Genomic DNA, 25,399 nt, shown 5'->3' with positions numbered 1-25,399 from the left:
CACCAATCAGCACCCTGTGTCTAGCTCAGGGTTTGTGAATGCACCAATCGACACTCTGTATCTAGCTACTCTGTTGGGGACTTGGAGGACCTTTGTATCCACACTCTGTATCTAGCTAATCTGGTGGGGCCGTGGAGAACCTTTATTTGTAGCTCAGGGATTGTAAATACACCAATCAATGCCCTGTCAAAACAGACCACCGTGCTCTACCAATCAGCAGGATGTGGGTGGGGCCAGATAAGAGAATAAAAGCAGGCTGCCCCATCCAGCAGTGGCAACTCGCTCGGGTCCCCTTCCACGCTGTGGAAGCTTTGTTCTTTTGCTCTTTGCAATAAATCTTGCTACTGCTCACTCTTTGGGTCCGCACTGCCTTTATGAGCTGTAACACTCACCCACTCACCGCGGAGGTCTGCAGCTTCACTCCTGAAGCCAGCGAGACCAGGAGCCCACGGGGAGGAACGAACAACTCCAGACGTGCCGCCACTCACCGCGAAGGTCTGCAGCTTCACTCCTGAGCCAGCGAGACCACGAACCCACTAGAAGGAAGAAACTCCGAACACATCTGAACATCAGAAGGAACAAATTCTGGACACGCCTCCTTTAGGAACTGTAACACTCACCATGAGGGTCCGTGGCTTTGTTCTTGAAGTCAGTGAGACCAAGAACCCACCAATTCCGGCCACAATATCAGCTTGTAAGAGAAGGTCATGCAGTATCTTCCATCCAATTAACATGTAGAACACCTCCTCCACAACTCATTCATCCTTTACTATAATTTACAACTTCCTGTTATATGTCAATGGTTTTAACTTTTTCACATCTTATTTGATTTAGCTAAGAATGCCATAAGATAGGATGTAGGCCTAATGTTATATTTATTTCCTTTCTTTCTGTAAGATTTATATTAATAGAAAATATCATTTCCTGTTAGTCTATAGATAGGGTCCAGGAAAGTTTATCAAAAAATTAAGTTAAAGCTATCTTTCTTTTAATTCACAATATCCAGGAAAGCGTATCTACCTTTGGCTTTAATTGAACACCCTTGAAACCAAAACGGCTAATATGTTAGTTATTGTCTTTTCTAGATCTCACTGAAGTCATGATTTAAGAGAGTACATGGGATAATTTTTCATGGTATAGAATTCCTGCTGTCATTCTTCCTCCCACTTTTTCTAGCCAGTTTTCTCATACTGCAGATTTTCCCTATGCTGAAGGATTCCTTGACTCTACTATACGGTCAACATTCAAGACCATAATTAAATGAAAGTTCATTAAGATGTGTACCTAAATGCCAAACACTAGTTTTTTTATTGTTGTTTTGTTTTTTGTTTTGTTTTGTTTTTGTTTACAAAAAGGAATATGTGTAGAATGACATTGATCTTATTTTAAAAGAACTAATATTCCAGAAACGGTCTGTAAAACTCAAGATGAACTAATTGACCCATTCTTGATATTAAACATAGGTTATTGTACATGTTTTCTTTGACTATAGAAAGCCACGCGGTTTGCTATAAATTTCTCCTATCTTGGTACAACCAATATCAGATCAGAAGATGTCCCCAAAGTAATAGCTACTATTTTTCCTCTTTCAATTGCAGGAGAAATAACAAGGCATTGAAGAATGGCAGATGAACGGAAAGACGAAGCAAAGGCACCTCACTGGACCTCAGCACCGCTAACAGAGGCATCTGCACACTCACATCCACCTGAGATTAAGGATCAAGGCGGAGCAGGGGAAGGACTTGTCCGAAGCGCCAATGGATTCCCATACAGGGAGGATGAAGAGGGTGCCTTTGGAGAGCATGGGTCACAGGGCACCTATTCAAATACCAAAGAGAATGGGATCAACGGAGAGCTGACCTCAGCTGACAGAGAAACAGCAGGTAACTAAGGGCTCTGCTGTCACCAAGTGCTTGCTTTGTGCTTTGAAGTCAGTTTAGTCCGAAAGTGAATTAATATACAGCACTGATCCTCTTTCACTAGTGCTAGGACTGAACTTCCAGTCAGTCAGAGGAAATAAAAGAAGAGAAAAATCATGGCAACTAACTTGACATTTCCCCACATTAGCTGTATTCTCAATCCCATTCCCCTATTTAATTTTTATCACGTGAATTTTTGCAGGCTGAGTATATGTATGTTTTGCTAGAAACTGTCAGCATTTTAACTCATTGAAAGAAAATTTTACAAATAGTTTTTTTTTAATTCTTTTAAATGACCTTGGACCTAAATTCAATGGATTGATTAGAAGCATATTTTTTAGAGCAGAAAAATGCAAAATACATAAATACATACTGTAATTTTTTTAACCCATCATTCAACAAACTACAGTTTAGCTTTTCTACATGCAAGGCGTTGTGTTAGCTTCTGTGCCCAGTGCATGTGCAAGAAATGGTCCCAGAACTTCGTGGATCAGATGATCTTGGAGCAGACATGAGACTTGTGCATATGTTTATTTGGATACAGAGCATAACATGTAAGTGCCACATGAGCAGTATAGAAAGGCAAAGTTTAAAGCAGATTATTTCTACTTTGGGCCAAAGTCCCCAAATTATGCGCAAAATCTTCTTATCATCTTGGGGTGCTGCAGCAAATTCACAAGAATACAACAAGATATTTTAAATATTTAAGGGGAACAGTGATAATATCTGTCAAACACTGCCTGAACTATTAGCTCAAGATAGTTCACAGTTTCAACATTACATTACACTAAATTCCTTTAATATATCATATCTTTGCAAAGATAGGTTTTCAGCAGTTGTTCTGATAAAAGCAAGTACCCTGCAGAAATCCATGTGAAATGGAAGAAGAGAGTGATAGTGTCCAACCTGATTCCAGGATTTGAGAAGCTGTGCAGTGCCCCACAGGCACATACATTCAATTAGTATAAAATTGTGGTTGAGAATGAAATAAAAATATTATTTGCATGTTTCATGGTTACAATGAGGATTAAATAAGATAGTAAAGTGTACAAAGTGAATGGCTCAAGAAATAATAACTATTAATTAATTTTATTATTATTGGTGGTAGTGGTGGTATCAATATGGATGACATAGCACTCTTGATCAAGTAATATTTTTCTATAGCTGAGTATACACAACTTTAAGAGGGTGGAACTTGGGTGTCAGGAGCACTAAGAGGATTTTGAAGGGATTGCAGCATGAGGGGATGAGAGCATGTTATAGCATATTGGTTGTGAGGTAGAAAAGAGTTAGTATGATATGTCAAGGTTTTTTTTGTCATCGTATCTTGCAGCACCTGGCATTAGACCTTTGATATTCCATAAATGTGTGTTGAGTGAGTGAGTGAATGAAGGAATAAATGAATAAATTCAAAAAGAAGAAAGTCCTCTTCACATTAATGGTGAAAACAATTGAAAAGTCTTACTTTGTGCTCTCACCAGTTGGCTCTCAGTGCCTGTTATGAAGGCTTGTAATACACTAAAAAAAATCACTGCAGTGTGCTTGGTCATGCAGTAAAAACCAACACCATTCAGTATTTCATCTGTTCAGTGATCTTAAGTATTTGAGAGCATCAGAAAAATCTATTTGTCAAGTCAGTGTGTTATCACCAGCTTCTCTGAGAAAATAATATACATTTAAAAGAGGCTAAAAGGCATTTCTTTTAAATGATGGGTTTAGGACCATCTGGAGTTAATTTTAAATTCAGCTCAACATGTATCAAACACATTTGGTATTAGCTTTTGGAGATTGATTACAAAGGTTTTGTATGTATGTTCTGAGTGACAAAAATTGTGAACAGTCAGCCGTGGGCTACCAGAGTGATTGTCAATCCAAACTAAACTGTGGTGTGATTTTTAAATTAACTTTCGTCTAGAAATAACCAGCCAAGTATTGAATCCATGAGATATGCGTGTGTAGAAATCTATAGAAAAAGGAAAATGTAAAATATTATCTTTTCATATCTACAGAGGATGTTCCAGTGATGAGTTAATGTGCAATTAAATTTATTACCAAACTCTAATTTAACAAATAACAACTTTTATCATTCGTGGTTTATTGACAGCTGTTTCACAAATTGTGTAATAAAAATCATCTCCAGCATAAACAGGTGCTCTTAAATCCCAAATATGGTATTTAGAAATGCTATCCTTTGGTGATAGAGAGTATAGATATGAGCTGGCATAATATTTTGATGTGATTATTTTAAAAAGGACCAGGGATCTATACATCAGCTCACTCTTTTATACAATCTACCAGTGTATTACATTTTTCCCTATAAAGGATATTTCTCAGGGACACTGTTAGCATGAGGCATTTCTCAGTCACATCAGGTCCATAGCTACATGTTGTAGTATCCAGGACATTACTGATTAAATCCAAAAATCTTCTCTCTACTTTCTTTTTTTGCTATAGTCCTCTCTTTGCATTTTAAAATAATATTTTCTCCAAGGTTGTTTCTTTTTAACCATCTATATAAATAAGATCACATGATAAATAAATTGCAATCGTCATCTTCTTCCCCGTTTTCTCCTTCATTAGAGTGGGCTCACTTCAACCAAGATCCTTACTTTTTTCCCCCTCATCCACTCCTTCAATGTTCATCTTCATTATAGGCAATAATAATTTTTAAAGATGCAAACCCATAGTCAGTATATCCTTGATCTTATGCACTGACACCAGAGGGTGGGAGAGTGGAGAATGTTAGAAGGCAATAATAATTTAAATTGGCTGGGTGCAGTGGCTCACACCTATAATCCTAGCACTTTGGGAGGGTGAGGTGAGTAGATTGCTTGAGCCCAGGAATTCGAGACCAGTCTGCGCAACATGGCAAAACCTCATCTCAAAAAAAAAAAAAAAAATTCGCCGGGTGTGATGTCACGCACCTGTGGTCCCAGCTACTCGGGAGGCAAAGTTGGGAGGATCACCTGAGCCCAGGGAGGTAAAGACTGCAGTGAGCTGTGATCAGGCCACTGCACTTCGGCCTGGATGACAGAGCAAGACACTGTCTCAAAAAAATAATGATAATAATAATCTAGATTTTGTCCCCTTTTTTATGATTTAAAACTACCCATAAAAAGAATTATTTCCTCAACTATAGCATGATTTTTCATTCTTTAAGATTTTTTCTTACCACTAAAGTGTCCTTTTTAGAAGCCATGCCACAGAAGCATGAAAAAAAGAAATGAGAAACTATTAAGCATCTAGCCACTTAGGAAAGCTGTTGTTATAATAAGTCTAAAGCATGATTTTTACCTTTGTCTTTGTTTTTATTTAATTTTTATTTTCATGGATTCAGGGGGCACAAGTGCAGTTTTGTTACATGAATATATTTCATAGGGGTGAAGTCTGGTCTTTGAGTGTACCCATCACCTGAATAGTGAACATTGCACTCGATAGGTAATTTTTCAACCCTCACCTCTTTCCCACCCTCCCACCTTTTTGAGTCTCCAATGTCTATTATTTCCATATTTATGTCCACGTGTATTCATTGTTTAACTCACACTTGTAAGTGAGAATGTATGGTATTTGATTTTCTGTTTCTGAGTTATTTGACTTAAGATAATGGTCTCCAGTTCTATCCATGTTGCTGCAAAGGATATGATTTTATTCTATTTTATGGCTGCATAGTATTCCACCATGTATCTACACTACATTTTCTTTATCCAGTCATCCACTGATGGATGCTTAGGTTGATTGCATACCTTTGTGAATGGTGGTGCAATAAATATATGAGTGCTGGTGTCTTTTTGATATAATGATTTATTTTCCACTGGGTAGATACCCAGTAGTGAGATTGCTGGGTCGAATGGTAGTTTTATTTTCAGTTCTTTGAGAAATCTCCATACCGTTTTCCATAAAGGCTGTAGTAATTTAACATTCCCATCAACATTGTTTAAGGGTTCCCTTTTCTCTATAGCATTAACATCTGTTGTCTTTTGACTTTTTAATAATGGCCATTCTAACTGGTGTAAGATGATATCTTATTGTGGTTTTAATTTGCATTTCCGTGATGATTAATGATGTTGAGCATTTTTTTTCACATACCTATTTGGCCATTTGTGCATCTTTTGAGAAATGTCTATTCATGTCCGTTGCTCACTTTTTAATGAGGATTTTTTTTTTCTTGTTGAGTTGTTTGAATTCGTTAGTCCTTTGTTGGATACACAGTTTGCAAATATTTTCTCCCATTCTGTGGGTCGTCTGTTTACTCTTTTGGTTATTTCTTTTTCTGTGCAGAAGCTTTTTAATCTAATTAAGTCCCATTAGTCTATTTTTGTTTTTGTTGCATTTACTTTTGGGGTGTTAGTCATTATAATTCTTTGCCTAGGGCAATGTTCAGAAAAGTTTTTCCTGGGCTTTTTTTCTAGGATTTTTATAGCTTGAGGTCTCACATTTAAGTTAAAGCATCATTTTAAAATTGTTTTCCAAAGCGTAAATAATAAGAGTAATGGCTTGTAATAATTCTTTCCTCTCTTTTCTGTGTTATCTTTATTGAAGAAAGCAAGAGGAATGCATTTTGGTCCCCACAGAGTTTCAGCTCTGAAGATAATTAGGAGCCTCGTCCTTAAGTTTCAGTTCCAGGGTTGGGGCCCAAATTCGTATTAGAACTTGTATCAAGATCTTATAAGAGGGAAAAAGGGATTATTTGTAAAATTTGTAAAATATTGAGTGGAAAATTATTTTAGAAAATGGAAAGTGAACTTTCAAATTTTAAGGGCACAGAAAAGCAATTGATTTCTGTAATCATTGTGCATGTGACTTAACAGTGTAATTGGTTTTGACTTCATCTAGTATTCCCTTAACAGTATTATATCAAATCCTATCTTTACTGTGCCTGTTTATAGAATCATTTTGAATATGGTACTTTCTAGCAGCAAAAACAGGGTTGTGCAAACAAAGTGGTGGTTCTATGTTTCTGACCTTGCTCTAAAAAAGTAATAATTTTGCTGTTGCTCACTTTTCATCTAAAGAGAGGAAAAAAATTTCTTTTTTTTTTTTTTTTGAGACAAAGTCTCACTCTTGTCTCCCAGGCTGGAGTGCGATGGCACGATCTTGTCTCATTGCAACGTCTGCCTCCTGGGTTCAAGTGATTCTCTTGCCTCAGCCTCCTGAGTAGCTGAGATTACAGGCGCCTGCCACTAGGCCTGGCTAATTTTTGTATTTTTAGTAGAGACGGGGTTTCACCATGTTGGCCAGGCTGGTCTCAAGCTCCTGACCTCAGGTGATCCGCCCACCTCGACCTCCCAAAGTGCTGAGATTACAGGTGTGAGCCATTGTGCCCGGCCAAGAGGAAAAAATTTTCTAATTTCTATTCATCCCTCAAGGATTGCTTACAGAACTATTATGGAAATATATATAAAACTACAGCTTAGAAATGTGTATAGAATTGCAAGCTGCCATAGTGCTCTTCAGTTTATAAAGCTCCGTCATATCTTTTATCTCATTTCATCTTTTTGCAATTTCCAGGAGGATATCTGTTATTAGTGTCTTCTTTTTACAAATAAGAAGACTAAGGCACAGAATGGCTGAGCAACTTGCCCATTATTACACAGTAAGAAAGTGAGAGAGGTGAATTGTGAACACAGTGTTCAGGAATTTCATGCAACTCTCTTCTCAACTGTCCTACCCTCAAGAAGTGGTGTGGATTTTTTTTTCTATAGTTTATAATTTACTTGGCTTTATAAATATGCTACTCATTGTGAAAGCTTTCAAGACTTTTTTAGATGAATGTATTTTTTTCTTGCTCTCAGGATTAATTTTGCAAATGTCAGGATTTGTTCTTTATTAGAAAATAGTGGTGAAATCAGCTACTTTTCTATCACAGTTGGGGATGATGTGATTGAAAGCTGGAAGGGACCAGTGAGATGACTTTTCACAGTAGATCATGTGACTACTACCAGAATGCAAGTCTCTTGCCCTACAGACCAGTGCTCTTTCCACCATCCCCATCTGCCACATTCAGAACAGCAGTTAGTTGCAGCAGTTATCAATTACAGGCAAAGCAGACAGTTCTTCTATTCCAGAACTGCCACATTCATGTAATTTTAAGTGATATGATATCATAACTTTATTCCTAGTTTTCAATCTGAGTAGACAAAAAGGGGAGGCAATTTTGAGATGTTTATTCATACTAAAACATTTTTAAAGTATTTAAAATCAGGCTTTGGTGATTTTTGACTATCTTGAAGTACGGTGCTGTGAACACTAGTAAAAAAAAAATGCTGATCACAGGCCAGGCATGGTGGTTCACACCTGTAATACTAGCACTTTGGGAGCCAAGGTGGGCGGATCACGAGGTCAGGAGATTGGGACCATCCTGGCTAACACTGTGAAACCCCGTCTCTACTGAAAATACAAAAAATTAGCCAGGCGTGGTGGCGGGCACGTGTAGTCCCAGCTATTTAGGAGGCTGAGGTAGAAGAATGGTGTGAACCCAGGAGGTGGAGCTTGCAGTGAGCCGAGATGGCGCCACTGCACTGCAGCCTGGCCGACAGAGCCAGACTCAGTCTCAAAAAAAAAAAAAAAAAAAAAATGCTGGTCACAGTAGAAAGTGCCTACGTGACGATCAAAGGCCAGTATCAGCAATCTCCTTGGGTAAATGTAAAGATTAAAAGGCAATTCCTCACTATAATCCCCACAATTTACCAGGATTCCTTTGTCTCCCCATCATTTCCAGGCATGCTATCCAGACCTACCCACTGCCAAAGAGGCAGGAATGGAAAAGCTTTTCCAGGCTTTGTGTTGTCACTTTTTCAGGGAACTCACCATGGGAGCTATGTCTTCTAAAATCTGGCCCTACACTATCACATCCACATAACTCCAGCAGCCAAGTGACTAACACTCGGTTATATACATTTATTGTTGCTGCAATTTTTTTTTTTTTTTTTTTTTTTGAGACGGAGTCTTGCTCTGTCGCCCTGGCTGGAGTGCAGTGGCACGATCTCGGCTCACTGCAGTCTCCACTTTCTGGGTTCACGCCATTCTCCTGCCTCAGCCTCCCAAGTAGCTGGGACTACAGGCGCCCGCCACCAAGCCCGGCTAATTTTTTTTGTATTTTTGTATTTTTTAGTAGAGACGGGGTTTCACTGTGTTAGCCAGGATGGTCTCGATCTCCTGACCTCATGATCTGCCTGCCTCAGCCTTCCAAAGTGCTGGGATTACAGGCGTGAGCCACCGTGCCGGCCTGCTGCAATTATTATTAGTAGTATTTATTATTATTATTTTTTTGAGACAGAGTCTCGCTCTGTCGCCCAGGCTGGAGTGCAGTGGCGCGATCTCTGCTCACTGCAAGCTCCGCCTCCCAGATTCACACCATTCTCCTGCCTCAGCCTCCTGAGTAACTGGGACTACAGGCGCCCGCCACCACGCCTGGCTAATTTTTTGTATTTTTTTAGTAGAGACAGGGTTTCACCGTATTATCCAAGATGGTCTTGATTTCCTGACCTCGTGATCCACCCACCTCAGCCTCCCAAAGTGTTGGGATTACAGGCGTGAGCCACCGCATCCGGCCTGTTGCTGCAATTATTAAGTTTGAAAACACATGAAGGAAAAGTTTGGCATCTCTCACATGCAAAAAGCTGAATATGCCTTTAATAAAGCTTTTCTCTCTGTTCTGCTTTTCAATCTCAGAAGATTCAAATCTACCTTTTTTCACCTCGCCCTTTCTCCCCTGCCTCCATTTCTAGATTCGCGATTTACTAATAGGAGTCAGCATCCCATTTAAAATATGGCCTATTCTATGTAATATGATATTAATTTATGCAGAGCAAAATAGCACTGAGCCATTTCTCCTGCAAAATGACTAAAGCCATCCACACCAACCCCCCAAGCAAATAAACAAGCTCGCCTAACAAGCGAGAGGTTGCAGATTTTCCTTTCCTAGTTGCCATGCCAACCACTCATTGCTCTGGCTGCCATTTCCCTGAGCTCCGCAGAGAGAGGAGTGTGCAGAGCAGAGTTATTTAGCATTCAAGGGTGGATCTGCAGAAAACCACACAGCCTCACTGCGAAGCATCTGGGCCTGGTGGCACCGATGGATGAGGACAGAAAATGGGGATCTTTTCAGTGTTTTCCTTCTAAAGGTTAGGCATCTGGGGCTAGAAAGAGTGAGAAAGACAAGGATTGATAGAAAAGACAGTTCCACGAGGTTTGTATTGTCACGTTTGCTTTGTCCTATGTGGTCTCTCTACTAGGTGAAGCTGGTTGTGGGGATTAGCTTCAATCATAATATTTGGCTTGGCTTGTTGATGAATAGGATTTGAACCTAATTTAGGGCTAACTTATATGGATATTATAATAAAGAATTGTGTCTTTTATTCTTGATACAATATGAGGTTGTATATAGCAGGTATTGCCAGCCAGAGCTTTTGATATTTTACAAATTAGAGGAAAAAACCAACATCAGATAAAGTTTTGTTTCATTGTACAGTTATAAGGTAGTTTGTCCCATAAGAATCTGTCTTTGCTCTTTAGTCCAGTCTTAAGGTAGGATGAGATTTTCTTAAGACGGTAATTCTGAATCGATATATGAGGAAAACTTGGTTTCTCAAGACTTGTTTCCATTAAACCCTATGACTCAACAAATTGAGGTATGATTTTATTCTTTGGAATTTTAATTGCCTACAAACACTTCAAGTTGTGAAGAGCAAGGCTCTATCTAACACAATATAATAGGATATTTAAAAACTGAGGTTAATTGCATTCACATATACTTCTATGTGTGTTCCTCAAGAAAATTCCTCCCATGCACTGTGGAAATCAGTCTTATTTCTTGTCTCGCTTTGTGCTAAATGTCAGAACTACATCACAAGTGCAAAAAGTATTTTCTCAGACATTTTGGTCCACTGACATTTTAAAAATTATTTTGTTGAATTTGAATCTTAATGAAACAGATTTTTGCCAATGACAATTCAGACCTATTTGTGAAAATTATTCTTTCTAGTTTGTTTTTAAGTGCAAATATAATTTAATTATCATTGTAATTTTCACTTGACCTTTCTCTCATGCTGTATTTTCCAAGATCTTGTTAAGTTTTCTCTCCTCTAATATGCTGTCACGTTTTGTCATCATATTTTTCTTTTAATGTTTTTCAATTTTTTTGAAATTTAAAGAACCTCCATTTAGATAAAAATTAAAAACAATTCTTAAATTCTTTTTTATTTTTAGCGAACAGATGAAAGTAATAAGTAATGGAAGTGAGTCTTCTAGATTCATTTTTGGACTGTCTAAGCCTTTGTTTTGGTTAGGATTATGCACGGCCTTTATCTGTCCTTTGTTATGTTTCGAAGTATTTTCTCCTCAAAAAAGAGAAAAAGAAAAAAAAGATAAGATAAAAAATCTGATACTTTTGAACAAATAAATTGCTCAAATGTCTTGGGACTATATTTCTTATCAAGCAATAATGTGTTTTTATGTGTGAGATATATATATATACACACATATATATATTCTTTGATTATATTACTTGTGTATGTCTGAGAAAAATATTTGCCACTGTATGCCAAATGCTGCCTTGCAGTTTAGAATTGGGTTTCATTTTATTGCGGTTGGGAGGTTATGTGGAGAGTACCCAGCAGTTATCATTCCTCTTTTTTCCCCTCCAAGCTATTGAGATAAACTGACTCTTTCTGCTTCAGTGTGTCAAGCCTTTTTCTCTTCCTCTCATTCCCTCACACTTCACTGCTCCCCAGTACATTACATAAAGCACGTGCTTTGACTGTCAGGGGAGTCTGGAAATCATATCAGGAGAGGATGAACAGAACAACTGGTGCTGCATTGCAGACCTGGTAGCTTCAGCGTTATCTGACCTGGCATCGTGAGTCCTGGGGGAAAAGGACACTAAACCGTGTCCTGCCGGCTCACTGTGTAGCTCGTCTCACTGAATGAGTCACCATTCAGCAACACTCATAGAAAATACAGTTCAAAAACCAGCCAAGCTGATGAGCAAAGGAAGGGGAAAACATATGTCATAGGTTCATGCAACTTTTAACAATGCTTTTAACAATTTTTGCAAATGCTGGGTGGTTATTAGAACACAGAAATTAGAGTAAAATACAGTCGATTTCAGGAATACGCAAGAAGGCATTAGGCAAAAATAGACAAGAAAGGAGGAATCAAGATTCACAGAAAAATCATCCTAAATACATATGATTCAGTTTAAGCATCCTGAAAATCCATGTTTTTAATTTGTAAACACAGGTCAAAGTGATGCTGGCATATAGCACCTCTGATTCTTGCAAAGCATCTCCAGCATGAATGATCAGTCCTCTGATAGGTCTAAAATTGTCTCTTTTGTGACACATTACATTTGCCGAATGTAAATGGGCAAGTTTACATTGTGGTGTTTTCATTCCCATGCACTATTGTGCAACAAGTCATAGGAAAAACATTTTGGAAGGGTACCACCCTAGAGCAAAGGTTCTCGGAAGTCTACCATTAAAGATAAAGAGCTGTTGTTGATTTTATTCTCTCAGATGAATCTTCCTCTTCTGAACACCACCAAGCACCATGTTTATATCTTGCTAATACAATTGATCATAGCAATCATTTTACTGAGGTTACGTGTTATTTGTTTTTATTCCAGTCAGTAGGTTGGAAACACTTTGGGGTAGAACCTGTACTTCATTCATCTTTCTTTTCCTTTTTGTATATAACACAGTGCTTATTTTCTATAATATGTATGTGCTAATACATATTTTTTGAATTAATATAAAGAAGAGAGGGCTGGACGTAGTGGCTTACGCCTGTAATCCCAGCACTTTGGGAGGCCAAGACAGGCGGATCACTTGAGGTCAGGAGTTCAAGACCTGCCTGACCAACATAGTGAAACCCTGTCTCTACTAAAAATACAAAAATTAGCTGGGCATGGTGGCACATGCCTGTAATACCAGCCACCTGGGAGGCTGAAGCCCAAGAATTGCTTAAATCCAGGAGGTGGAGGTTACAGTGAGCCAGATCATGCCACTGCACTCCAGCCTGGGCAACAGAGTGAGACCCTGTCTCAAACAAAAAAAAAAAGAAGAGAGAGTATCCATATATAGTTGTGAGAATGGAAATCACATAAACAAAATGGTCTACAAAATTTATACTATATTGTGAACAATAAATTTGCAGGAAAGACTATATTAGAAAGGAAAACCGTGGCTCATGGCTCTATCCCAGCACTTTGGGAGGCCGAGGCAGGCAGGCAGATCATGAGGTCAGGAGATTGAGACCATCCTGGCCAACACTGTGAAACCCCCATCTCTACTAAAAATACAAAAATTAGCTAGGCTTGGTGGTGCGTGCCTGTAGTCCCAGTTACTCAGGAGGCTGAAGCAGGAGAATCGCTTGAACCCAGGAGGTGGAGGTTGCAGTGAGCTGAGATCGCGCCCCCACCCTCCAGCCTGGTGACAGAGCAAGACTCTATCTCAAAAAAAAAAAAAAAAGAAAAGAAAAAGAAAAAAAGAAAGGAAAACTGAGAATGAAGAGGTAATCAAGAAACTGAAAACAGTCTAGATTCAAAGTAAGAATTTTAGAACTGTCAGTTAGAACAGAAAGAAATTAGGTAGGAACTCCAAAATACTGTAGTGAAAGTATATGGTGGTAGACTTGACTTGTTCTGAAATTGGGAGTGAGAGTTGGGAGTAAAGAAAATATATCTTTGGCTGAAGATAGCGGTAAGATATCGAATTAATATATCTTTGGCTGAAGATAGCGGTAAGATATCGAATTGGACATATTTTCTTGATGATGAAAATTACTGAGCTGAAAATAATATGAAAAGTCCAGATAAATTAACTTTCTAAAAGATAATCTAATGGTTAAGAAATACATAGATACAGAAAAATTTTTCATGTTCATTTCTAAAGTAGAATTGAGGCCAGTGTAATAATTGGTTTGGGTTGAAAATGCCACCGAAATATTCTGTAAATGGAACTCTATAATGCATGTCTTTTTTGATCCTCTGACTATAAATAAGGATTGCTGCACTGTTCTAGGTCAGGAGCTCAAGTAAATCTCATTTCTGACAAATGGGCAATCTTAAAGCATTTGGATATTCTTTTTTTTTTGAGACGGAGTCTCGCTCTGTCGCCCAGCTGGAGTGCAGTGGCGCAATCTCGGCTCACTGCAAGCTCCGCCTCCCGGGTTCACGCCATTCTCCTGCCTCAGCCTCTCCGAGTAGCTGGGACTACAGGCGCCCGCCACCACGCCCGGCTAATTTTTTTTTGTATTTTTAGTAGAGACGGGGTTTCACCGTGGTCTCGATCTCCTGACCTCATGATCCACCCGCCTCGGCCTCCCAAAGTGCTGGGATTACAAGCGTGAGCCACCGCGGATATTCTAAGTCATGGATTTAATATGTGCCTCCTTTAAAGGAGTATACCAGTATCGTCTTGGAAAGATATTATGTATCCTATTTTTGAAGACCAAATGTCACCAATGCCCTTTATTTTCTCTGCTTCATCTTTGAGTGTATAAAATTATTTGCAAATGAGTTCTTAGATAGTAAACAACATTTTCATATCAAATTAGGAAATTTATACATTAACTTTAGGAAAATATTGTGATTTCAGTTAAATATAATTCTTTAGTTTCATTTTAGTTTTCATTTTTCACTTAATAAAAAGCTTCCTGTGATCCATAATTTTCTTTTCCTTTGACATATTTGAATGAAAATGCTCCCATTTACATTTTCTAAATCTAATCATTAAGTATTTCAGTGTTTAGTGAAATTCTTCTCCAAGGAGGAGACTAATAGTAGTAATAATAATTATTAACTTACTTTTATAACCACTTTAAAAAAATAAATCAATTCACTGGATACTTTTTCTCCTTGTTGCATTTTGCATCTTCAGCTCATGTTTATTTATGTCTTTCTTTAAAAATTGGCTTTGGTTGTTTTTCTCATCAGCTTGAAAAATAGAGATTTGTGACTAAAGCATTAAAAAAATTGGAATAAACTTGCTTTCCTTCGAGCTTTACTGGAACACAAATGCTGACCTGGGAAAAGTGTCTTTTTCTCCAAATATTGCACGAACTTGGTGTAGATCACAACGCATGTAAGATATTTATTTTCTCCAGGCCAGTTCTCATCTAATTCTTTGTAAATCCTGATTGCTATAAGAAAAGAAGCAAATGATTGAGTTTGAAGCAAATATAGTAGCCACTTAACAAAAGTCACATTTTAGGAGAGGAAGTTCATTCAGTTGGGATAACAGTAGAGGAATAACAAGAGGATAACGAGAGAAGAAGTTCATTCAGTTGGGATAACAGTAGTTGCCTGCTCTCATCTGCATCCTGAAGAAAAATGTGTTATGAAATGCTCTACAGACCACGTTTAACTTTCTTATATGATCCTAATACAACATCAAAAATACTGCTCAAGGAGTTGGCTATTTTGGTGACACAGGTTTCCTTTCTAGTTGTATTTCACTCTTTAAGGGTGAACTTAAATTACTCTAGCTGACAATTTATCATCTTATGATGGAATTACTAGATAAGTTTGAATTTAATTTTTTTTGATGTGAAGAAAAAAAACTCCCCCAAATTATACTTATTTTTAAAGTAAATTTTATAATATCCTGCATTTCTTCAATTCTAACTAGAAATGCTTGAGTCTCCTGAGGCTTGAATAATGGCAAGTTTCAACTTTTGCCTGTGTTCTTTGATGCAACTGAATGTGGAAAAGCTACAGTATGTAAATAGAAAGTGGTTTTCTTTACCAGTTATGTGGGAAAATGAAAATATGAAATTTGCTCTTTAAAGAGTATTTTGGACACTCTAAACTCTATTTAAAATGTTGAGGCATTTCTTGTATTTTATGCTATAAAATTTCAGGTAAGACACTTTAATTAACATAATGATTGTATTAAAACCATACTTCTCTTCCTATAGCTTTTGATCACCTTCTAGTTGTTTTCAGATCATGTCATTCCTGCCTTTGTTTCATGTGTGCATTTCAGAACTGTCCAAGAAAAAGAGCAAAAACAACAAAGTTCTCTGGTTTCATGAGAGTTTTTACTTTTACAGTTTTTTTTTAAAGAAAACAAACCCAAACTACAAACTCACATAAAATATTTTTGGAGGGGGTGGTCTCTGTAAAAGTTGGGAGAAAAATGACTGATAAACTAGCAAAGGGAAAGGAAAGGAATCTGAGAAACCAAGCTATTTTTAGGCATATTCTTAGAACCAAGAATTGGTCAACTTTTTCATGATCAGGGCTGCTGTACATGAAATACTGAAATTGTAATTTCATTTTGAAAAACAAAGGTACAAGTCCTGATTTAGAAATTTTCCTTATATGTTGGGAAGAAAATAATATATTTTTCATATATTATCATAGTAAATTGAATTTTCATTGTAATATTTTCCTGAAAATTTCAGGGCCTTTTAATTAAATCTGATTTTCCATATCCTCAGCAAGCCCCACATATCTATTCCATAAGATTGTGATTCTCATTCCAAATGAAGCTCTGTCTTTGTAGAACAAGTATGTTATATGGGTATAGTAATATCTGCCTACCTAGGACTGGCCCTATGCAGAATTAGAAAGTAAATGAAACATGACTTCAGCACTTTTCTATCTGCTTCCCCAATCCCATCTCTTCATTTTCTTCAAGTCAGCAGTCATATGCTCATATGCCTAAAATCCCACCATAAATCCCATTACAAAGCTTAATTTCCTTGCCCTATATCAGGCTACCTACCTAGATAGCATCCTGTTCTTACGTTTTTCTCAACTCTACCACCCCATCAAATTTTATCTACCTTTCTCTTTCTGCTGGGCTCCTACAATAGGACAACCAGAGCTATTACAATAACAAGTTACAGTTTTATGCTTCTAGATATCCTTTCTATTCTGATATAGAACTTCATTGTCTTCAAGTAAAGAGTGAGTTCTTTGGCAAATATAGGTATAATAGAGATGGAATTAATGCTTTGAAGGTATTCCTAGAGGTGTGCTTGGTATCAATGAGAAGCAATACAGTGGAGAGATGCAGCTATAGAAATTGGCATGAATAAACAACATTGAAGCAAAATCATCAATGTAAAATTTTATTTCAACAAACATCCCAGAGATATTTTCTAAAGATTTGTATGCTATTTGCAAATTTCTCAAGGTGCATTTGAAATTATTATTTGTTTTTTATTTGTCTTACATAATGAAGAAATAAAATTGAAAAATGTATTTAATAATATTTTCTATGGGATGCATTTATCAATACAGAATCTAAAAGAAATCATCTTTATTCTAGAATATTTTTGGCATGAATACATTTTAAAATTCTATTAAAGTCTTTGCTTTTTACTATCATAATGGCATTGAAATACAAATATGACATTGACCTTACACTTCTTGCTGTAAAAAGAAGATTTGCAAAGTCTGTTGATTTTGCTACTTACAGGTCTGGCAAAAAGTATTTTAACTATCATCAATTTTACATAGTTAGAATTTTCCAGTGAAGTTGCTCCCCTTCTCTTGGGTTGTGACTGAGCTTTTATTTTAGAGCATTATTGAAGAAAGAATAGTAGGATGGTTCAAATTTACTTTACTTTCTTTTGCTTTTTTTTAAGTAGGTATTTCAGTTTTCAGAAGTTCATAGTGTAATTGATTTCACTGTACCTCCCCCCATAAGATTACTAAAACATGATTATCTGATTATATATTCAGTTATGATTTGAAAATTACAAAGAACTACCATGTCTATTTAATATTGACTTTTAAAGTCTGCCAAGTCATTTCAAGTGCTTGTGTAAAGAGAATCTTTGCGGACAATACTTTTGTAGCTATAATGATATAAAATATGCAGGTATAGAAAATGAACAATCACTTATTTACAACACTAATAGTTAATGAGAAACTTGCTAAGAAGAAAGCAGATAAGGTTGATGATTGCTGCTATTTGCAAATTGTTAGAAATGTGATAGGACGGGAAGGAGGTTTAAGTGAAATCTAATTATGCAGAAGTCATGTTGGTTTTTCCACGTGACCATTGAGTGTACCTTATGATACATTTTGAACAAAGTGATTTTTCCCATCACATGGTTCCTAAATTCCATATGCATCTAGGTCACAAGGCCTCCAATGATTTCTAAGTTATGTTGGGGATGAGAGAGAAGGATCAAACAAAAGTTAGCTAAGCTGCTGATCTTTACCATTTTATTGTAACAAATATAGTTTCTCCTAGAAGAAAGATCTGTGTTTACAGAGGTAACTAGTAAAGACTATTCTTGGTATATAGAGAACTTAATTTCAAAAGTTTATTCCAATGACATCTTTTTGGAATGTAGAATTTTTTTTCCATCATATCCTCTGTCTCAGGCCAGCATTGGCATTCCTATGTTTTGCAGGTATAGAAGCATTGATTTCTCCATAAGAAACCCTAGCCTTGCTCCTTGTGCCCAAGACCTGTGAGGTATCCATGTACAGATGAGACTTTAAAAGCATGGACAGACCTCTATGTGCATGAGTACTAACATGTGCATAAACACACACACACACACACACACACAATTGCTTTTCCACAAACACACTATATTTTATATTTTGTTTATCTCACAGTTACTCTTTGTTGGGGTGGATTTATTCAAGGTCTCCTTGTTTTATTGATATTTTATTTTCCCACTAATATTTAAAATGTATCATGCTACATTCCTTTAGCAATGTGATGTATTTTAAGACTTAATGAAGAAGAGAAAATAATCCAATTTCCCCACATCTACAAAGAGTAGTACAATTGTAACAGTTTTGACAAGATGCCAAACAGAACATTTCAAAGTTCCAAAAGTACTGTCAATTCCTTCAGTGCCTTAATGATTGGATTCAATTTATTGGTGTTAAAACTATTTGAAAATTTCAGGGGAGCAAACCTCTCTAGAAATTTCTCTTTCTCAAGTTAAGATTGATAAAATATTACAAGCTTAGTTAATTAGTAAATGTGTAATATATGGGCTACGAACAACATAAACATGCAATACATTACTCCATTGGACAGCCCCAAAATCACCAGCAGCAGAAAACTTTAACTAGAACATGATAAATATAAAGCTAAATTGTAACGATATTGGCTTACCATATTTCTTCTGCTTAAATGTGTTTTCTGTTTCCCTACTTTCAGCTGGGAACTTAAAATTAGAAGCAACATTTTCCAGTAGGTACTATCTCTGATCTGTGCTTTTCTAATTACCTTTGACTCCATAATGTAGTGTTTTTAACCTGTGGTGTCCTTTCACTGATAATAGTATTAATTTACTACATTTTCCTCCTTGACCAAATTTAAATGCTAGGCCAGTTCTATTAAACTCTGAAGACTTCATTTGAGTACATTAAGGTATAATCTAAACAAGATTGTGGGGTTTGAGCATGTACGTGGAGGTAGAGGGAAAAAAAGAGCAAGAGAGGGAAAATTCTACTATGATTATACACTGTACTCACAATCCTAGTCTACCAATTTGTAAATCCATTTCAGAAGAGGACCATATGAGTGACTGTGGCGGGATCAGTCAAAATTTGTGGCCACTACTAGTAAATCTTGAAGAAGAAAAATAAAACATGTCCTTCAACAAGATTGCCCCCCTTTAAACACAATTTAAATGTAGGAATACCATATCTTACTTATCTTTGTATAACCCCTAGTGACTAAGAATAGCTCCATTGTCTATAGCAGGTGCAAAATAAATTCTCTTAAATTTAAGTACCCATCAGAGCCAAATTTTGTGCCATCATAATTCTTTTATCTTAAATGCATTTGTCTCCGTTAACTAACTTCACCTCAAATGCATTTTTCCCCATAAACGAAATTAATCCTTGTTTTAATCACTAAATCTTTAGAAGAAATATCTGGGGAAAAAAAACCTGGTGGGCAAAGATCTGTAGCTACAATGTTGGCCAGTGTGACCCCTGAGATTAATAGAAGTCTGTCTAGGGTGAGACATGCCAATGCTGGCCTCTAATTAATGCAAAGGTGCCAGGGAAACAAACAAATAAAAACCCAACAATTTGCTTCTTTAATTTCCTTCATCATCAGTTGATTACAGGAAATAGTTTCAGAGGAACCATTTACTCTCCAAATTGAGCAAGGAGTAGAAGCAAAGAACTTTTCTTCTTCCCCTATTTTTGTGAATTCGTCTAGGGTCTTTGTTTAGCAGAGTGCTTCAAACTACACAGTGCTTTCCTTGTTGATTAGTTTCCATCAGCAGCAGCAATTAGCATCGGTTTCCTAGGAAACCATTCTGTACCCTACTGAGAAAAACCTTTTCTTGACAGGAGCATTCTGTCTAAAATTGTTTTGTTTTCCTTCTTCCACAAGCGTACGGTAAGCTTATTTGTCGTTTTCTTTGAACACAACATTATTATACCAAAGATTCTTAAAACATTTACAGGCTTTTATATTCCATATGGTTGAATTTACAGGCACTGTCTCTTACTTTTCTCTTAACAACCTGAAAGAAATCAACAAAAATATGTTCTCAAGCATATGCTAAGGTGCTTGGATTTTTTTGTTCACAGTCTAATTGGTGAACCTTTGCACGTTCAAGTAATCATAGCTGGTCCTGCTGAAAAACTACAGGGTGCGAATTCAAAATCAAACTTATGGGTCTACCAACAATGTTATATATCACTCAGAAACAAGTTGAAACTTCCGGGATCATTGAAAAGGTTTCATCTCCATTGCTCTTATTATTAATCAACCAAGCAATATTGATAGATAAATATAACACAATAACTTTAAAATGTGCTAAAAGCAAAGCCTGAGGTTGTCTTAAAATTTTTGTTGTGGCAAATAGTGTGATCAGAAGAGCATGGCAGTGGTGCAGCATGAATCAGTATTAGGGAAAAAACCAGAGGGTCATGATGGCTATAAATGCTGAGTAGTATGATATGACAGTAAAGCAAAATTTACCTTATGTACCTTTTAGTTTAAATAATAAGTGGCAGGAGCCTGATGTATTGTCTGTTAGGGTCCCAGTACTGGCCCAACATTTAAGCAAGGAGGTACTCATTGGGAAAAGTGACAGAATCATCTCAGTGTCTGACAAAAACTTTCAGATCTTACCTACATTTTGTCAATCAAATGATGTTCATAACAGAACATCGAGAATGATTAAAACAGTGGTACCTAATTTAAATAAGCACTTGATTTATATTATTTTATTTAATTGCCACAACACACCAAAAGATGAATACTACTCTTATTCCCACTTTACAGATGTACAATCTGAAGGTTAGAGAGATTGTTACTTAACCAAGGTCTTTTGGCTAGTAAGAGATGGAGACGGAATTTGATCCCAGGTTTTCTGACACTAGAACCTACTTTTATATAAAATACTGATGTAAATCATAACAGTGTCTAAATGGGACAAGCATATCTTTATCCATTATTTTGCCAGTTTTCCCATCTGGACAATGTGTAAATATGTGTATTAAATAACATCAACAAGAAATGAAAGTGCCTACTGTAACAACTTGTTATACAAGGTTGCTTAATAATGTTGTATGACAGTGTGATGTTTATTCATTAGTTAGGTGACATGTAAGTAGCTTAGCATGATACCGTTTGGGTTTCTTCAAGTAGTTTTTGGTGGATGACAGCATTTCTCAATTAGTTTCTCATACCTATTAATCTCCTGTATGTGTTTCCACTAATATGTTTCCTTAATACCAAGAAAAGATATTATTTGTTTCCAGAGGACTGCTTTGATTCTCTTTTCTAAATACTGACCCCATCTTTGTTTCCCAGGAAAAGTTTTCAAGACAGATTTCACTTTTTATCTTCAGATGTTTACCTGGATAGTGATGATCTGCTATCATCTATTGCTCTGTTGCTTGGATTAAATATTTAAATCCTTTATTCTTATCAGCCTTTAACCAATAGCATTTTTAGAAATTATGAGGTGAATTTTACTTAGAAAGGTTCCTTTTTAATGTTTTCCCTCTAATTGATTTGTGAGCAGATCCAAGTTGTCACTCATGCATAGCCATGACATGACTTTACAGGCATGTTATAATATTTCTTATTACCTATAGGAATTGTCTCATTATCATATTGGCACTACCGATAAAATAATAACAAATTAACATTCAAATACCAATGTAAGGGTCTTACTGCAATGCAAAAACTACTGTTAATTACATCAAAACCCTGACATTCATTCACAAAAGACAGAATGGAACATTCACAAGAGAAAGAATAGAAAAACATATTGTATACACTTATTAACTAAGATAATTTCTAACATAAACTAAAAAATGTCCAGTGCCAGAACATTTTATAAGTTCAAAAGAGATAATTGAGCCTTTAAAAATATCAGATTACAATAAGCAGTTTTATGTTTGTTTAATATTTTCAGCTATGAAGATCAGTGTTACCTTTCAATTACATATAATGAATAATAATTCCCCAATTTATGTGTAATCTAGATTCATCTTTAATCTTCTAACAACTAAGTTCTGGTTATAACTTTACACATATGTTTGGAATAAAAAGCAAGAGAAAAAGAATAGGAAATATAAAAAGGAATAGAAGGTAGGAAAAGTAAGCAATGAAAAATTAAAATGTAGTCTAATCTCTTACTTCAAAGAGAATTTTTCATGTCACCAATTGTCTTCAGAACTAGACAGGATTATCGTATCTTTTAGAGCACTGTCCAGAATAGACAGTCCTGAATTGGGACTTGCTGGACAGAATCTTGAGCAGATGGTAGCCCAGGACCTATGCATCCAGGAAACTGGGTGTGAAGCCGGAAAATAAATAACAAAGACAATATTTACTTCTCTCATATCTTTGCCTTGGAAAAAAAATACTTCCCTTGTCCATTAACATAGCCATCAACATCAGTGATATTGGATTAACTATATTTTCAGATGGTTATAATAACAATAGCCTAGTTGGGCTGACCTTTAGTGCATATCACTATTGCTCTTTCTTTAAAGTAGAAATATTAAAGTAGAAGACTCAGAAAAATACATGACTAGGGGAAAATAAAGATGCGCTGGTGAAGGACTAGCTAGAAGTTTTTATTTTATTTGTATTCCAGGCCTGTTATATAAATATGTGCCAGGCCTGTTATATAATTATGTAATTGAGTCCCCACAACACCCTCTGAGACAGGTACTAAAATTATTTCCATTTTATGGATAAGGCATCGAAGCAAATGAGACTGAGTACATTTCATAGTATGAAATAACTAGAAAGTAGCAATGCTGGAATTTGTACCCACATTTTCCTGAATTAAAGTCTATGAGATTCCCTCTGATGTGTGCTGTAAAAAAACAGCAATCAGTAATCACCTAAATATATAGAAAGACTAGATGGATGGATGGATGGATGGATGGATGGATGGATGGATGGATAGATGGATGGATGGATGGATGAGGCATTTAATAGACAAATGTAGAATCAGTGAAGAAATTACATATATAATCACACACATCATAATCATTACATTTATATTTTTATAGGTCTGATTTTGTGACTGTCTTTCCTTGTCTTCTAAGTTTGTTTGGAACATTTACCATTAATCTTCCCTGAACTTTACACAAACTCGGAGTGAATTTGCTCCTGTCCCAGGAGCCATGCTATAAGGATGAAGCTCACCCAGTAGATTTGCTGATGAGGCTTCCAGTGAGAGAAGCCCATCCCTTCCTTCCTTAAGAATGCTTCTATCTCTGCTGATGACAGCCCTTACTTAGAGGAAGATTTTAAATTAATTGGACCAATTGAAATTCCCAGAACAATCTTAGGCTCCTGTTTTCCTAAATTCACTGTGAACTTTATATTATAAAATGTGTCAGGCCCTATTTGAAAAAGTTTAACAATATTATTCTCTAAAAAGTCTTAAAGATAATATGTCAATTAAGCTAATAACTTGTTTGACTATGCTAAAATAATATTTCTCAAATTCTCTTAAATTCCTTCAAAGAAGAAAAAATTTACCAATTCTTCCTTGGATTAATTTTTTTTTACAACTTTTGGTTAAACATATACAAAAATAAAATTAACTTATTCATGAGTTCTAATTCCATTATGGGACATAAACACACTTATAAATTCATTTTCTCTGAAACAACAAAACCAGTAAAATTCAAACTCTCTGCTGCTTCCCATCTACAATAAATGATACTGCTTTGCTGAAACTAAATTATCACTCACGATTAGTACTGGCTGATACAGTGCCTTTGTTTAAGTTGGACATTTCTATACTGAACTGGAGACAAGTAATACATCTATTCTCCTTTTGTCTCTGTTTCAACTATTTTCAAAGTCTATTTATACAGTGTACCACAATGTTATTTGGGCTACACTTGTATGAATACATCCTTTATGTATTAAATCCACCTATCCTTTCTTATTAGCTCTCAACACTTAAAATAATTCTCCATGGTATCAAAATTGTATGCTAAAATACAATCCCAAAGAAAAATACTGAAATAATGTAGAGTTGCTCAGTTATAATTTGCTCATATAACCAATGGATACTTATTTATTTTGGATTATCTTCCCAATCTAAAAAAATGAATACATATAAAACACTCTCAGACCCTAAAAATACTTATCAATAGTTAAACAAGAATGCAGGACCCCCATTTAAGAAATACTGTTTTGATATATATATCAAATACTTAATAATAAATAAGATAATTTGAGGTTTTAAGGTTACTAAATGTAGTAACAAGCATGAATTAGTTATGAATTTTTGTAAATATTATGAACAAAACCTTTCATATTAATTTTCTATTCTGTCAAAAAAATTCTGTTAAGCATCCAATCTGAATAAAGCTCAATAAGAGAAGCTTCAAGAATTGCGCATTGCAACACTATTCACAATAGCAAAGACATAGAATCAACCTAAATGCCCATCAATGATAGACTGGATAAAGAAAATGTGGTACATATACACTGTGGAATACTATGCAGCCATAATAAAGAACAAGATCATGTATTTTGCCAGGGCATGGATGGAGCCATTATTCTCAGCAAACTAACACAGGAACAGAAAACCAAATACTGCATGTTCTCACTTATAAGTGAGAGCTAAATGATGAGAACACATGGACACATCAACATCAAGGGGAACAACACACACTGGGGCCTATTGGAAGGTAGAGGATTGGAAGAGGGAGAGGATCAGGAAAAAAACTAATGGGCACTAGGCTTAATACCTGGGTGATAAAATAATCCGTACCACAAGCCCCCATGACACAAGTTTACCTCTGTAACAAAGCTGCACATGTACCCCTGAACTTAGAATTGTGACAATGACAGAAGAGAGTCCTCGACTTGGGAAACTTTACATAGTGTGGGAGATAAGCCATGTGAACCAGCACAATTCCATGTGAGATGTACTAAATGCCATAGGAAGATACTACAGTTTGCATACGTGCTAATAGAAAGATGCAAGAATGATCCAGAAGACACAAAGGTCATATATATATATATCTCCCAATTTCTGCCATG

The 25,399-nt window shown here is 36.2% G+C and overlaps 1 protein-coding gene across 22 annotated transcripts in view; it reads left to right on the top strand.

Moving 5' to 3' along the window:
• Positions 1 to 25,399, top strand: part of MAP2 (microtubule associated protein 2) — a 310,676-nt gene that overhangs the window by 227,811 nt on the left and 57,466 nt on the right. For all 22 annotated transcript variants that reach the window (XM_058439038.1, XM_058439032.1, XM_058439003.1 and 19 more), the window contains one exon: positions 1,599 to 1,883. In XM_058439038.1, the coding sequence (XP_058295021.1) occupies positions 1,622 to 1,883 (262 nt within the window). In that variant the 5' untranslated portion in view covers positions 1,599 to 1,621. The remainder of the gene's footprint in view (positions 1 to 1,598; positions 1,884 to 25,399) is intronic.

This window comes from Hylobates moloch, unplaced genomic scaffold, assembly GCF_009828535.3.
Source record: "Hylobates moloch isolate HMO894 unplaced genomic scaffold, HMol_V3 SCAFFOLD_1, whole genome shotgun sequence".
In the NCBI taxonomy this organism is placed as follows: Eukaryota; Metazoa; Chordata; class Mammalia; order Primates; family Hylobatidae; genus Hylobates; species Hylobates moloch.
Note: the sequence above shows the minus strand (reverse complement) of the source record. Positions and strands in the feature narration are given on the sequence as shown.